Source organism: Notamacropus eugenii, chromosome 6, assembly GCF_028372415.1.
Source record: "Notamacropus eugenii isolate mMacEug1 chromosome 6, mMacEug1.pri_v2, whole genome shotgun sequence".
Taxonomy (NCBI): domain Eukaryota; kingdom Metazoa; phylum Chordata; class Mammalia; order Diprotodontia; family Macropodidae; genus Notamacropus; species Notamacropus eugenii.
The window spans coordinates 345107419-345124120 of NC_092877.1; the positions used below are offsets into that span (position 1 = coordinate 345107419).

A 16702-nucleotide genomic window follows, 5' to 3' on the forward strand; every position below is an offset into this window, starting at 1 on the left:
AGATTGCATTCTAGCCATACCACTTACTTTCTGTGTGACAGCAATGTCACTTCTATCCATGACACAGTAAACCTTTGCTGGGTCTTTGTATTCTCATTTCTAAAATGAGGGGTCTAGATTAGGTCACTCTCAGGTCACTTCTAGTTGTAAATCTATGATTCTGAGTCTTGTTTCTCCTGGGAATAGGACACCATGGAGCTGCACTTCAGGGTACTTTTAGAATTCTTAGACTGGTACTGAAGGAAATGCTAGCTGGGTAGGGCAGTGCTGACCTCATTCTGAGACTTTCAAGACAAATGTAAGAGTCAGTTGTTTTTAAAGCTAGAACTCACAGTGGCGGAAGAGACTCAGGAAGAAGGGCTTCCTGCCCATCCAAGGCTTGAGGCCCCTCAGAGCTTCCTCTGACAGAGGCCATGCTTCAGCTCCATTACAAAGTTCATTCTTGTGATTTCCCCCTCCACACCAAGTCTCCAGTGCCCACAAACAATTTTTGACCAAAGGATATCGGTGATTGCTTTGTCGAAGGTCATTTCTTCCTGCAGATCAGAGCAGGAAATGTCATTGCTTGGAATGGAAGAAAAATGGAAATGGGGATGACTGTTATTTCATTTGGGGAAATAAAGGAGTGGCATAATTTGAACAAGGGCAGTATCTTTTAGGCACAGTAGACAAAAGTAACTGGAGAGTTTCTAACCTCCTATCTCATCCTCCCACCAGTCAGTTATAGGTTAGAGCTAAACTTGCATCTGTACTTTTGCAATGAATAACAACAGTTGATACTGATATAATTCTTTAAGTTCTGAAAAGTACATCATTATGCATGCCTTCATTTAAGATTCACAGTACCCCTGTAAGGTAGATACTACTGGTATTGTCACCTCCATTTTTACAGATGAAGGGACTGAGGTTCAGAGAAGTTTAGCAACACAGTCAATAAATGTTAGAATTTGAACTTGGTTTTTCTTTCCTTGGGTCTGGGACTTTGACCACTGTGTCAGGCAGAATGAATATGATAAATCCTACCGGAAAAAAAGTATGTAACTATCCCCAAAGTTTAAATACAGTTATTCCTTCCACATGGCAATATTCCCCATTGCAGTTTCTATATATTGTGGGTTGAGATAAGATATTAAAAAGGGAATTTTGGGGGGATTTTTTCTGGAAGCTGCAAATGACACATGGAGGCCAGCACACCATGCAGAAAAAATTTAGAAATTCAAATGCATAAAATACATGCATAGTATAGTGTACTATCAACTCAAATTTTACAATGAGTTACTGCAAACACCTCATAAAAGAAAAAGAAAAAATCAGCCTTCTTCTCCAGTATGATAGGAGGACCAAAAACTCTCATGCTGATTTTCAGGTTATGGGGGCATTGTGCCCCTAACCCACAAGATGTGGAAGGGATAAGTGCAGGGGAATTTAAAGGTTAATCAACCTGGAATCATGGAAGCATGAACTATCTTTCCTTGTCACCCCACTTCTAACTCCCCATCCCTCAACTGCTCTGTGATAGAGTTCAAACCAGGAGACTTGGCTTCATATTCTACTTCTGATCTTCCTGTAGCCAGAGGCAAATTGCTTAACCTTATTGTTAATTGCTAGGCCTCAGTGTCTTCATTTACAAATACGTGAATTATCAAATGAAAAATGATGTGGGTATTTCTGCTAGAGAGGTAGCTAGTAGCCCAAGCAGGCTTGCCCATTCATCCTTTTCTTGACCATTTCTCCCCATAAATTCCTATCCTTAGGGCCTTCTTTGCTTTACTTAACAGCATTAGCATACTAGTGGAGTTCTAGGGCCATCAGCAAATTATCTGGCATTCTTTCCATATCACCAAATCATCTTCTTTTTCGCTTATACCTTTCCTTGATGACATCCTTGTTTACTTTCTAATTCTTGCAACCTACTGAAGATTACCATGCTTGTTTGCCATTGCCTTTTGAGCAGGCAAGCTTCAATTTCAATTCTTTGGGGCCTGTAATGCTTTATGACTCATAGGTATTCAATATTATCAAAAGCATATTGGTATTAAAAAAAATGGGTCTCTGCTTCAAGAAGATTGGGCTCATCAGAAACACTTTGCAATCTCCTAAAGTTAATTCTGCCACCCTTTTCTGATCAACTCTAGATTCATCTCATTGTTTGTTTGCAGTGCCTATGTGATATATGTGTATGTAAGCATGTAAATAGCTCTATCAGGGACACATTGATTGGTCTCTATTTTAATTAAAACTCCTTTAATTCTGGTACCTTCCCTGCATTGATTATTTGCAATTTATCCTGTCTGTAGCTTGTTTGTACTTAGCTACTTGCATACAGTCTTTCCCATTAGATTGTGAGCTTCTTGAGTTCTGGGTCTGCTTTTTTTACCATTCGTTGTATTCCAACCACTTGGCACAATGCCTGGCACATAGTAGGCACTTAATACAGTTGTATTGACTGAACAACATACAAGTATGTGTGCACACGTGAATGCATGCACACACATTAACGGGCAAGCTTTATAATATATCCATAGTTTCCTATCAAAGCCCAGAGAGCAATAATTCTTTATCCACTTGACTTTATCTGGGCAGATAGGTCAAAATCTTTAGAGCAAGGGTTCTTAACTTTTTGCGTGTGTTGGACCCCTTTGTAAGTCAGTCTGGTGAAGCCTATGGACCCCTTCTCCAAATAGTATTTTTAAATGTATAAAATTAAATATGTGGGATTACAAAGAAACAAATTATATTGGAATATAGTTACCAAAATATGTTTTAAAAAAACCCAAACAAACACTGGTTCACGGATGCCAGGTTAAGAGCCCCTCTTTTAGAATTGTTTAGAATTATTATGATCTCATTTAGAAAGCTCTGCTATATTATAGGGCTTAATGCAGTGACTATCATGGCATCTTAAAATTCTTGCCATCTGTAGGGAAACTCTCCCTCCTTCTCTGCACAATGGAGATAATACTATTGATATTATTAGGAAAGCACTTTGTAAAGTCTGAAGCACCATAGAAATGTGAAATCATAATGGATAAAGAATGTTCTGCTTTGTCCCTGAGGAGTTGGACTGCTAACCAACTGGAAGGGCTCACTTACATTGGCTGGGAAAACCAGCACTGGTTATTAATAGTTGACTTCAGTTTTTAAGTGTGGCTTACTGAAACCAGCCTAGTTACTTTGTTAGCCACATCTTATAGACCTGAGAGGAGGACCACTGACTAAATTCCTATGGTAATCAAGAGGAAAAAGAATTTTATTTTAGAAAGCGGATAAGAAATTGCATTAAGAAAAGGGAAGAAGAAATCTGTTATTGCTGGTGGCCACCAGAAACCCTACAAGGTAAGACAAGGTTGTACACGGTGTGTCACTAATGGGGGGGACATTAAAGGTATCTAATCCTAGCCACATCTTAAACATGAAATGCCCTCTACAGTTCCCCACAAGTGGTCACCCATCTTCTGCTTGACTTCCTCTAGTGGAGGGGAACACTATTCTTTTTTCCTGAGGTAGTCCAGTCTCCTTTTGGCTAGCTTTAGACACTAAGTCATTGTTCCTCTTCAAAACCCAAATCTTTTGTAGTTCTATGAAATAACACATTATATTTATATGTTTATATGAAATATATACAAGGTAATCTTGGGGGAAGGATAAGATATATATGTATTTATAGACTTATATATAGTAATTTTTTTGGGGGGTGAATAAGAGAAACTAATATTAAAACCAGCTCTGGTAGGGTCACAAGTTGTCATTTCAGTTTCATGCAGCCCTATGTGTCCTTATGTAATCACTGGCATTCATCAATAAGTTCTAATTTTACTTTAGAGGACAGTGATAGCAGGGTTGGTAGCCTATGAATATAATGACAGTAACCACCAGCATAACAGGTAGCATTTATATAGTGTTTAAAGTCTGCAAAATGCTTACATTTTTAATCTTATTTGAATGTAATAACTGTTGCCCCTCCCATAGAGCTCTAGGCATGAGTCTCATGGTTGGAAGCATGTTTGTGTGAGTGACAGGGATGCGCTGGGGCAGAGAGAACTTTTTTAAGGGATACTGATTTTGAGCATAATGACCAAGGTTGGGGAACTGGGGGGAACTGGTGCCCTTCTCATAACAGCTTGTGCATGCCTCTTCTTCATCTGACTTGGTGAGACTGTGATGCCTAAACAGTTTATACATCCTTTCAGGAAATTGCTTCAGACTTGCCTGGTGTTTTTTTTTTTTTTTTTTTTTTTTTTTTTTTTTTTTGTGAGACTTATTTTCCTTTTCCCAGGGAGATCAGGTTCCAGGTTCCGGGTGCTCACCTTCTTGGTATCAGACTTAGTTCAGATACCTACCTGATCAGCCTAGTCCACTGAAGGCTTGAAGTCCCCAACTCAAGAGATTCATCAGCCTCAAACTCCCTGGGAGTTCAGATTACTGGCCAGGACCAGCAGGCTTCCATAAACCTGCTCAGCATTAAAGGGACAGAGATTAAGTTAAATGCTTAACCCTAATAGCCACAGAGAATGCCAGCTGGAGATTGGGGAGGGGAAGCATCAGAGCCTGAAAGTGAAACCACTGCTTGCTCCACATCTGGTATCTCCCTGGGAAGGGGCCAACAAAGCCTCCCCGAGTTCCTACATTACATCGACAAAAATTGATTACTGTGCATGGGGTGTGGTTGTGAGTGAAAAGTTCTGAGTAAAGCCTGGCCCAGACCTGGCTTGGAATGATGGGGAAGTATTTCAAGACTTTCTTTGCTCATCTTTTGGTAGGTTGATAGAGAGAACCTAAAGGCTTGCAGGCATCTGGCGGGTGTTTTGCTTTCAATCCAATTTATTTCTACTATTCTGATTAAAGCCCTTTTTCTAGGACGTCTTTGTAAGTGATTTTCAGTGAAACTCAGCAGATAAAGGAGAAATTGGAGGAGTTAATGAAACAGGGGCTCAAGTCATGCTATTTGATTGGATGATGGTGCTAATACAGTCTCTAGACTGACATAAGATACCACCTGTGAAGTGAACCCAAGAGAAGCACAGGGAGTGTGGCCGATGAACCAGAGTGCCCTCTGCTGCAGGGAAGTGTGTACCACATGCAGGACTTTGAGGTCAATATATTTGTCAGTTTTTTTTTAAGGGACTGCTTGGAAAATTTCCTTTGGCTGGAATTTTATTTTAAAGAATTATTACTATTATTGTGTCTTTCCTGCTGGGACTCCCTTCTGATCAAATCCATTTTTTCATTGTACCATTACTTTTAGGAGCCTGGTATTGCATTGTTTTGCATACCTCTTGTGTAGTTTTATATCAAGTACTGATATCTATTGCTTGTCTATATTGCCATTTTAACTGAAACAATAACAAAAACCAAAACAACTCCCCTCCCTCAATGGAGTAGCTGATAAGTCTTTGGAGCATTGGTGAGAAGCTTTCAAACTGAATCACCATATGGAATTTCTGATACTAAGGATACCACATGGCACAGAGAACAAGGACCTTGATGGTCAATTTGTGGTGTAGTAAATGATTTGGGGGAGATGCAAAGTACTTAATGAACCCAACAAGGAGAGACAAAGCCATGTATATGGTCTATAACTTAGCTGAAACAGTGTTTTATCATATGTGGAGAGGTAAAAGTTGGGAAAAGTATCAAGAAACTGGTCACCAGACCTCTTATAAACAAGGAAGATCTAGAATTAAGCTCAAAGCCCTCCTGCAGAGGAATGACTTGTCTGAAGACATTGGGAGATGCCTGTATGCAGGCAGTGGGGGAGGTGACTTGATATCTGCGGAGAGGAGATTGGATACAAACCAGAAGCCATGTTATAAAACTTCTCAGGAGAGCTGCCAGTCCCATTTAGAGTGGAAACATTCAAGACCTAGATCTGGCATGCCACTAAAAAAATAACAGCAGTGGCATACAAATGATGTGGAGAATTGAGGCTAACAGAAAATCTTTAGAGACTAAGTTTTGATCTCATATGTGGTTCAGAATCAGAAGACCTTGATGTCCTGGATAGGCTAGGGATGCCATTTGGCAATGTAGAGTTTGCAGTGAACTTACTCTATTCAGTTCCTCTGCACCTTCTGTCATGAAGGACAGACTGCTCCAGAGGCTAGGAGCAGACTGAACAATGAAGTCAGAAAAGTAGATGCTGTTAGGCTGTTAAGAACTAGTTAGCTGGTCCCTTCTAGATAGAGTGCTGGACTTGCAGTCAAGAAGACCCGAGTTCAAATCTGACCAAACACTTGCTCTGTGACCCTGAAGAAGTCACTTACCCTTTTTGGCTTCAGTTTCCTCATCTGTAAAGTGGGCATAAAGATAGTCCCTGCCTCCCAGAGATGTTGTAAGGATCAAATGAGATTATGTACATCTTAAAGCTAAGTAAATGCTAGGTGAGTATTATAATTGTGGTTGTTTTGAGTTGCCAGATGCCAAGGATCTTTCTTTCAGGTCTAATCTACACATCAGGTACTATTATCAGGTACATCTGTAGTTCTTTCTGAAGACAGTAAAATTATTTCAGGAAGAACTTTATTGTGTATGGAGCAGTTTGAGGCAGAGGAAAATGCCCTCCTAAACATCTTAAGAATGGGCTAGGAAAACAAGCTGAGGACACCCCTTCCCTACCTTAGAGTCATAGACTTGAAGGCAGGTGCTCATGTTTATAGGACCATATATTTAGAACTGGAGGGGAAGGAAATCATCTAGTCCAATAACTTCATTTTACAGATGAGGAAGCTGAGGCCCAGAGAGGCTAAATTACTTGTTCAAGTCATGTATATAGTAATTAACAGAGACAAGATTTGAACCCAGGGCTTCTAGACCCAGGGTTTTTCCCATTGTATCATGGCTACTGAAAAATAGAAGAATGGACAGCATTTCTTTTCGAAAGACTCTTGGGACTAGAATTTACAGCAATATGATGTATGAACATCAGTAGTACCAAGTCATGGAGACAGAGCTACATTTTATTACAATCTGGACCAGTTGAACATGAGTATATTCGAGTGATATGTAGAGTTTGTACACTTGACATTTGAGGAGATGATACAGATACAAACCCTAGACGAACATCAAGACATAAGTGCCACCTATGAAGGGGGCAGTCAGCTGCTCTGCAAGTCTAAGATGCACATAACAGAGAGTTAGATGACTCAGAGCATCCTCCAGTGCTGGGTGCAATGCCCAACATTAACAAAAATTAGAAGAGCTTCACTTGCTAGATAGAAAAGAAATCTTCCTCTTTCAAAATGAAGCAGGACAATGAAAAGATGACCCTGTTGAAAACACATGGAACAATAGGTGGAACTCTTAGGAAGGTACTGATGGCCTAAGCAAAAGGAAGTCCTAGATGCTAGAATAAAATCCTGAAACATTACTCCATATTTTCAGAACATTTTGCAGGTGTATCAAAATTGACAATGAAGCATTCTGACTTGGACAGGACCTAGGGGAAGCAACAAAACAATGAAAGATTTTGAAATTAAGTCCAATAAGAATAAGATTTGAGAAACAAGGCAGTGTAGAAGTTCAGCCTTGGAAACAAGAAGATCTGGATTCAAGTTCTGCTTCTGATGTGTTAGTTAAGCAGCCCAAGAGAGATTACGTGAGTTACAGAGAGGAAGGCTAAGAAAACTTTCCCGAGAGATGGAGGGAGTTAACTGTTGTCTTTGAGAAAGACATTTTCAGATAGAACTTATTACTTCATGCTGCAGAGAAGGTTAGGGTACCTTCTGAGAAACTGTTGACGGACTGACTACCATCCTGAGTGCTGAATGGTAGGATTGGGTTTCTAGAGTTGGGCAGGAGTCAGCAGTTAAAGTTGATGGTTAGAAGTGAATTTGGCTGTGGTCTCTCATTGTGATACATTGTTGAAATGACTAAACCTGCATGAGTGTCATTTGTTACATCACATTTTTATGGCCAATAACATTGATACTTATCTAAACTTTGGAGATTAGGGGATTTGAGAAAGTGAGACAAAATTTATGGGGAAAGAGACTTCTCCAGTTTATTGAATAAATTTGGGGTGGCACAGCAGAATGCTAAAGATCAAATTCTATTAAGAGGGACTCCCCTCTCTTGTCTTTGACACAAATCTGTCTTTAACCTCTTCCATCTGTTTGAGAGGGAGAAAAGGAAAATGGCAGAACGAGTACTTGATTGAAAACACACAGGCTGGGATAGATGGTTTATGATTGGTAGTGCTGGAAGGAGGATTCATGTTAGTGAGATTATGGATGCCTCAAGGTGTCAAGGAGATAGCAACACACACACACATTTTTCAATGAGACTTTTAGTAATGAGTTATCTGGACTATTATAATCATATGAGCTTCTTGACTAAATAAGCCTAATGCAATTCAGTTTGACTATTGCATCTATCCCCTTTGTTTTTGAGCACATAAATAATTTTTGTTTGTAACACTTAAAACTCTGACTATTCTTGTCACAAATTAGAAGCAGAATGTAAGGTCCTCAAAGAAAGAGACTATCTCATTTTTGCCTTCCCCAGTGCCTCTCATGGTATGGAATGGAACAGAGTTGTTGTGAAGGCTACAAATCCATGAAATATTTCATATAAGATATTAATTTTATATACTATACCATGACATGTATTAAATATCTTAGTTCCCTTCCACTCCAGGGATATGTACCTATGTATTCTTTGCCAGAAAAATGTTCTCTACACTTATGCTCTTAAAGTATAATCAAACAACTTAGAGGCATTTATCTACTTATGGTTAGTCACCCTTTCTGTAGATTGAGACACAAAGGAACTACTTAGGGAATACCAGGAAGGATCAGGGTGGTTTTGTTCGACTCCAATAGAAATTTCATCCTTGCACTTAAGCCCAGAGATGCCTCTATCACAGCGGGTAACTTCTTAAGCATCTGCTGCAATCATGTAAAAGTCAACCCTTTATTGATTATCAGGTAAAAATACCGCTCCAAATTGACAGTTATCATGAAGGTACACATATTGAACATTTTTAAGATCTATGACAATATGTTAGGCACATAAGAGATGAAGAAAAGTAGAAAATGGTTAGATCTGGATTCAGCAGAAAACTGGGTTCAAATCCCAGCTTTAACTCATGTGTGATTAGGGATGAATCATTCCACCTTTTTGAGTAGCCTCAGTCTTCTTACTTATATGATAATAAATAAATAGGGGTAATATTGTAGGGTAGTTGACATTCTTCATTGATAGAGGAATTTTCCACAGCAGGAGTTCCTGACACTACTGAAATTACAATACTTGTCACAAATTCAAAATATGTGCCAGGCATGCTGCTGGGCATAGGCCTACAAAGATCCATAATCTGGGATGCAGTCACACATGAAATTAAATGTTCACATAAAGCTTTTCCAGACTTTAGGGAATTCTAGAAATATCAGTTATTATAAAAGTTTTTGTTGGGGAGGGGGTCTTTTACATTTTATTTTTACAGCACTGGACCTGGAGTCAGAAGGATCTGAGTTCAAATTAGACCTCAAGACGCTTACTAGCTGTGTGATCCTGGGCGAGTCACTTAACCCTGTCTGTCTCATTTACCCTATTTATAAAATGAGCATATTAATAGCACCTACCTCCCAGTGTTGTTGTGAGGATAAAATTAAAAACATATTTGCAAAGTGCTTTGCAAACTTCGCTCTAAAGCGCTATATAAAAGCTGGCTATTATTTTTTACTCCTAGCCTGGCACCAAGAGGAGAGTTCTTCCCTGCCACCTTGTGGCGGGCACTATGTTAGACTCTGGGCAGAGAAAGACAAAAAAAGAACCAGTTCCTGCCCCCTAGGAGCTTACGTTCTAGCGTCTCAAAATAGCTGCAGAGCGGCAGCCTCAGACTGTGGGCAGCGCGGACTGGTCTGGAGTCAGGATCAGGGTCCCAGGCACGGGCAGGCACTTTATCCACCCATTCTTTGGTTTGGTGGCTCTGGCTCCTCCTTTCCCTTTTCTTCCCCCTTCCCATTTTCCCCTCCTCTCCTCCTTCCTTCCTCCCTTCCTTTCCTTTCTTTTTCTCCTCCTCCTCTACCTCCCTCTCTCCCGGTTCTGACGCGGCAGCCCGGCCTTCTCTGCCTCCCTCCCTCCTCGGTACTGGGCGCCGCGACGCTGCTCGCCCCCTCCCCAGGCAGCCGCTCTCAGTCTCCTCCTTCTCGGCTCCTCCGCAGTCACTTCCTGCAGCTGTTTCCATCCGTGTCCGGTGGCGCTGGCTTTCCCGAGCGCTGTTGGAGCCGGAGCCGGAGCCCTGGGCGGCCGGGGAGCGCGCGAAGGCGGCCGGAACTCATCGCCTCCCCTGGGCCGGGATGTGCGGGGAGGTCCGGCTCGGGACTCACGGAGGTCCCCAGCTCAGCCTCGGTGCCTGAGCCGCAGCCGGCCCTCGGCGCCCTAGTAAGTGCGATGCAGACGGGGATCGTTGGGCTCGGGGCTCGGCGCAGCTCTGCCGAGGAGCCGGACTGTGAGGGTGGCCACAGTCGTTTCGGCCGCTGCCGGGGGGCAGGAGCTTTTCTCGGGCGCTCCACGTGACTTTTGTTTTGTCTCGGGCGGCTTGCGCGTGCTGTTTGCTTGCCCTTTCCAGCAGGTGAGGTGGTGGTGCTGGACTTCCCCCTTCCAGTCAGCTGGGTGGGCTGCTTTACCGGCTTCAGGTGTGTGTTTGCATAGCCCTGGGACATCCTGGGAGTTTAAACCGCCCTCTGACCCTGAACCCTATCCGGCTTTGATACTATCGGGGTGCAAGAAGTCAACAGTCCCTTTGCTTGTGGGTAGGAGCCACTGTTGCTAAAACTGGAACCCTGTTTTCCCAAAAAGCTATCCATGCGAGGACCACGGCCTCTCTCCTGGGGCTGGCTTCCCCATTCCTCGCCTTGGTCTGGACTGCTTAGGCTACTTTTGGATGCCTCTGGTGACCTCTGGGTAACGCTTCCCCTCTCTCCCCTTTCTTCCCTTTTTATCTCTAGGCTCCCCGACAGATTAATAAATCATACTAGGACTCCTTGAGGCGGGGACCAGCATTTTTTTTTTTCACCCACCCTCTGTGAATTCCTCGGGATCGGGGAAAAAAAGAAGCTCGGTCCGAAGTAAAGGCCCTGAGTTTTGGAAGCTAGGAGGGTGGTGACCGTTAGGCACTTCATTTCTCCTGGGCAGTAGCGATTTTCCCACCTAGGACTGAAATAACTTCTCTGGGCCTCGGTTCTTTCATTTTACTAAAATGGAGTAAGGGGGTGGGGGAGGCGAAGAGGGAGGATTGGGCTGGATGAACGCTAAGTTTCCTTCCAGCGCGAAATCTCTGAATCTTTTCTCCCTCAGTAACCAGATTCGATAGTCCTTAAGAGCTGATGAAAACTAAGTCCCCATGCCATGCCCTTTGCCCCCGATAGAGTATTTGTACTAAGGTGTGCTATGTACTGAATGGCTCCCTGTTTTTCTTTTCCCATGCATTCTTTTAACACTCAGGTATTTTATGTTTTAATATTAAACTCTCCAGCCTTGGATATAGTTGTTCTCTCTGTGTATATTTTTAGAAGTGACATTGCCAATATGCCAGATGAAATCCTTTTTTTTTTTTAAAATCCAACTCTATAGCAAGCGTTAAAAATAAATCTGGCAATGGGTAAATCCTTATTTTGGCAAGGCTGCTTTGGATTAGGTTGACTGACTCTTCCTGTGGCAGGAAGGCCACATTCTACCTCTATGGGCTGAGGGGAGCCCTTCCCCCTCCCCACAAAGAAGCTGGCCACATTGGGAGACAACACATCTCAGAATTTCCCCTAGTTCTCCCCCGAAAGGAATGAGTTTAAAAAAAAACCCCAAAATTAAACAAAAATGAAGGCATGTGCTGAACTTTCTTTCTTTAGCAATTCAGTTTCTTTTTTTGGAAATTTCCCACAGACTGACCCTGCCCTTGTTTTGACCCTTTCTGTTTGTAGCCTGACTTTGTGTTATGGTTGTCACTGACTAGCATTGAGACAGCATTCCTGATGACGTTTTGTATTTTGACATTCACTGCGAACTTGACTTCTCAATATCATATGTTGCCACTGTTTCTCTGTTATGGAAATGTTAAACTCCCCCCCCCCCCCTTCTTAGCCAATCTTTTTAGTTCTTCTACCATTAAAAAAAGCCCTCATCTGCTTCTGCCTTCGAGTTGACTGTCCTCCATCTGCTCAATTAGGTTTCTGCCTGATTTAGTTGAGATTAACTTGATGGAATCATCTGACATGCTATTATTTTAAATCTCTGTGTCTGGAGTGCTTTTATATATACATGTATGTGTGTGTGTGTGTGTGTGTATAGGCATAAGCATATGTGTGTGTGTATACATACATACATATGTACTAATGTTTGTGTAATATATGTATATGTGTGTATGGTATAAATAATATGCAGCATATATATGTATGTGTATGTATATAGGTATATACATACACACACATATATCACATCCACACTTCTTGCCATTGGAACAAGTATTGTGATAAACAGTAGGATTGAGACCTGGAGGGAATCCTAGAGACCATATGATCCAATCACCTCATTCTGAAGGTGTAGAAAGTGAGACCCAAGAAGGGTCATGAGACTTATTTTCTGTCACAAAGGTCAGGTAGAGCTGGAATTCATAACTAAAAAAAATTATCACAGGTAATGTAGTAATGTTAATCTCTCAGCTTGTAGTTATACTTTCCTTCTTCTTTCCCCAGTTCCATGATTTTCCATTTCATTAATTTTTTTCCTCATAATTTTGTTTGAAAGTTTTTATAGAATCATAGATTTAGATCTGGAAGAACCTCATAGGTCATGTAGTCTGACTCTCTAATTTTACAGTGAATAAACTGAGGCCCAGAAAAGTTATATGATTGTCTAAGGTCACACTAGCTTTGAGAACTTCTCAGTCTTACATAGCTTTATCAAGTGAGGTGACAGGCTTTTGATGTTTCAAAATTGTGTCTTCATTTAATAAGTCTATCTGAATTGAAACATGCCCACATTGCAAGGCAGATGGAAAATTTCAACTTTATGTTTAGATGCTTAAAATATCCATACTTTGGTGACTGAGGAAGGAGGTTTTAAGGGTGGTTAAAGAGTGGAGTGATGAACAGAGGGTCCCAAGATTCTGATTTGAGGAAACTTGAAGTTCCTAAAGAAAATCTATAGTTCATTGTGGAAATATAGTAGTGATCACGGTATCGATAAAGATGAAAGGGCTGGGAGGACATAATGAGCATAGGGGATATTGACATGGCTTTCTCAAAGTCTCATGAGGCAGGCAGTACAAATAATCTTATCCCCATTTTACCGGTGAGGAAACTGAGCACAGGGCAGGTAAATGAAAAGAAAGAGGCAGGGATTGTTTTCTGTCGTTCTTTCTTTATAGCCCCAGAGCTTAGCATACTGCTGGGCGGACTCTGGACTCTAAGCACTTACTAAATGTTAGTTGCCTGATTAACTGATGACCTCTGAAGTTCCCTTCAATTTGTAAGTGTTATGTATCTGAGAACTTGCCCAGCCTGTTCTGTACAGGTTGTTTACTCCAAAGGAAAGAAAAAATAATTGAGATTCTTCGATGGAAAAAGATTCTATAGAATATATTCCTAAACCAGAAGGTATGAGTGACTAAAGTAACCAGGAACCATTGGTTTATTAAATAGAATATGTTTAATTTTGTCTTGCCACAGACTGACTCCAGGCAAGGTCATTTATTTCCCCATATCTGAGCCCTAGCTAGGAAAGACATACTGGCCACCCAGCTCTGAATGCTTTGCACTATGGAGGGCATGAGAATGGCTTCTTCTCTTTGTTTTCCATATTAACCTATTTGACAAGTTAATTCCAACCATTTTGACGTTAAGTTAACCTGGAGGACAATGAGGTCATCTACCAGAGATTCATAATTGTCTTTGTGATCATTAGGATGATGATTAGAGTTTATTTTGTGTTTTGTGCCTGGGGGACGGGGGTCTAGTGAAGGTGACCTCTACTGGCCCTTTCAGCTCTGTGATTTGTAGATTTAATTAGCCATGGATGAAGCACCATTAGTATGTGGGAGGGCCAGGAGGACAGCTGATGGAATTGAGTGGACTGAAATCAAATCTCATTTATGTTCAAGTGGGTTAAGAGTTGAAGGGAAGTCATAGCTTAGTCTCTGGTAAAGTGGAAAGTTCTACAAAGGGCTGAACCTTGAGGATTTTTATTAGGAAGTAAAGAAAGAAATAGGGTTGTTTCCCTGACAGATGAAAGAGGAAAGAGCTGGCCCAGATAATGGTTTATCAAATCAGAGGAAAAGTAACAATATAGAAATGCTGGGTTGTCATATGAGGTCATAGGATCATAATGAGCTGGAAGGAGGACATCAGAGGACATCTAGTTCTAGCCATCATTTCTACAAATGAGGAAACTGATGCCCAGACACATAAAATAATCTTTTCAGAGTCACAAACTGGTATAATAGGCCTGGGGCTCCAGAGCTGAAAGGGATCTCAGTAGTCAATTTAAGCCCCTCATTTTACAGATGAGGAAATGGAGGTATGAAGTGGCAAAGGTGGGATTTTAACCTTGGTCCTCTGACTTCAGAGTTGGTGACTTTTCTACCACAGCAGGCTGACTTTCCTTTGGTGGTTCTTCAGCCCTCATGATCCTTCTAATCTGTTTTTTGTAAATGACAGAACGCTCTCCCTCCTGTCCTTTGTTTACTGGTCCTCTTTAATGCTCAGCTCAAGTATCACCTGCTTTAAAAAGCCTTTCCTAATTCCCCTCACCTGAATTCTTTGTGAGGCTTTGTTGTTCAGTTGTGTCTGACTCCTTATGACCCCATTTGGTTGGTTTTTTTTTTTTTTTGGCAAAGATCCTGGAGTGGTCTGCCATTTTCTTCTCCAGCTCATTTTATAGATGAGGAAATGGAGGCAAATAGGGTTATGTGACTTACCCAAAGTCACATAACTCGTAAGTGTCTGAGGCCCAGATTTGAACTCATGAAGATGAGTTTTCCTGACTTTAGGTCCAGCGCTCTATGCACTATGGTGCCACCTAGCTGCCCTGTGAGGCTTGGCTTCTCCAAAATTACTTTGTATCTTTTGTATTTACTTATGTGTGGCTGCGCTACTGTTTTCCTTCGGTAGACTGCAGGGTTCTTGATGGCAGAAACTGTTTTGTTCTTGTCTTTATATAAACAAAGTATTTGTTTTAAGTGCCCAGCACAGTAATAGGTACTTCATATACAGTGAGTTGAAATGCCCAAGAATTTAAGTGTATCTGTGTTGCTAAATGCTACCATCTGAATATCTCTTTCTTGTTGATTCAGATCTGAAGATCAGGCTCGCCACTGGCCCCTGGAGCATGCCCACCGTCCTGCCCAATGATCCTCTTGCAGCACACCGAACTTCCTCCCCCTGAGCAGCTCTCACCCCCTCTTCCTATGTCAGTGGCCACCAGGTCAAGAACCACCTTTCTGCTGTCCCCGCAGAGACCTCTGGGGCTGGAGGCCACTTTGCCCCTGGCCAGGGCACAGGAGCTCACTAGAACTGGGGCCGGTGAGCAGGATTTTGCACTGGAGGAACTATGTAGGCCCCTGTACTGTAAACTCTGTAATGTCACCTTGAACTCGGCCCAGCAGGCTCAAGCTCATTATCAGGTAAGTATGGCACAGAAACCTCAAGATGAGTTTCATTAATAACTCTTGTAGGGCAGAGGATGCATCGGAGGCAAAGACATTTTAAGATATTTGGGCCTCTCAACAGGCAGCATCTGATCCACGAGTACTTGTTTAAAAACTATTTTGATAACTGTATTTCAGTAGAATTGGTTTTCTTTGTATTCCTCTATATTTTATTTTATGCATTTAAAACATTGTTCTGAGAATGGCTCTCTCCATAGGCTTCCCCAGCCTGCCAGAGGGATCCATGGCACAAGAACAACATGAAAGACCAGAATCCAGAATATGGCGAACAATGAGGTTCTAGGGTTTAAATTTCTTTTGTTTTCTTTTTTTTTCCTAAAGAGATACCCTATACCTGTTTTATAGGAAGCTTTCCACCCCACTCTTCCCTTTGTTAGCATAAGGAAGTCCTGTCTTTGTTGTAGGCTAGTCTGAGTCTCTCATGCAGGGATTTGACATCTCATATTTGATATACAGAGTTTGACCCAGTCTGGCAGCTTTCAAAATCAGTATCCTTTTTTTTTTTTTTTAAAGGGGAAGTTGCAGGAACATATAGATGTCGTCTTTATCTAGTGATAGGAGTAAGGTTGGAATAAGGGAAGAGTAAGATAACAGCTGATGGCTGCTGATGCAAATTTGGCCAGCCCTAAATAACATTTATGGACTACAGGGAGGAGAAGGAGAGAACAGAGAGCACTGGAACTTTCATTAGGGCTGTCCTGATTTCATCTTTCACATTGTTCACCAGCCACTCCTGATTTTTCAGAAAGTGAACTTGCTTTGTGACAGATACTGTGCTCATCATTGGGGATACAAGGTAAAACAAAAACATGGCGCCCATCTTCGGGAAGTCACATTCTCATGGGGGAGGCAACATGTAAAAAACTCTGAATATAGAAGATATCTCCAGTCTTTTCCATCTATTTAGAGTAGCAAGTGGAAAGGGCATTTTTTGAGGTGTATGGGGTGGAATATTTGAGAGGCATTGTGGTATAGGGGGTAGATAACTGGACTTGGACCAATGTAGACTTGGATTTACGTCTCACCTCAGACACTTAACTA

General features: G+C 41.6%; 1 protein-coding gene across 5 annotated transcripts in view; it reads left to right on the top strand.

The window, feature by feature from the left end:
* The first annotated feature begins 3042 nt into the window (after window positions 1-3042).
* Window positions 3043-16702, top strand: part of ZMAT3 (zinc finger matrin-type 3) — a 45486-nt gene continuing 31826 nt past the window's right edge. The window contains exons 1-2 of one of the 5 annotated variants that reach the window (XM_072618433.1): window positions 3043-3336; window positions 15287-15616. In XM_072618433.1, the coding sequence (XP_072474534.1) occupies window positions 15341-15616 (276 nt within the window). In that variant the 5' untranslated portion in view covers window positions 3043-3336; window positions 15287-15340. The other 4 variants (XM_072618432.1, XM_072618436.1, XM_072618434.1 and 1 more) reach the window with 4 other exon arrangements.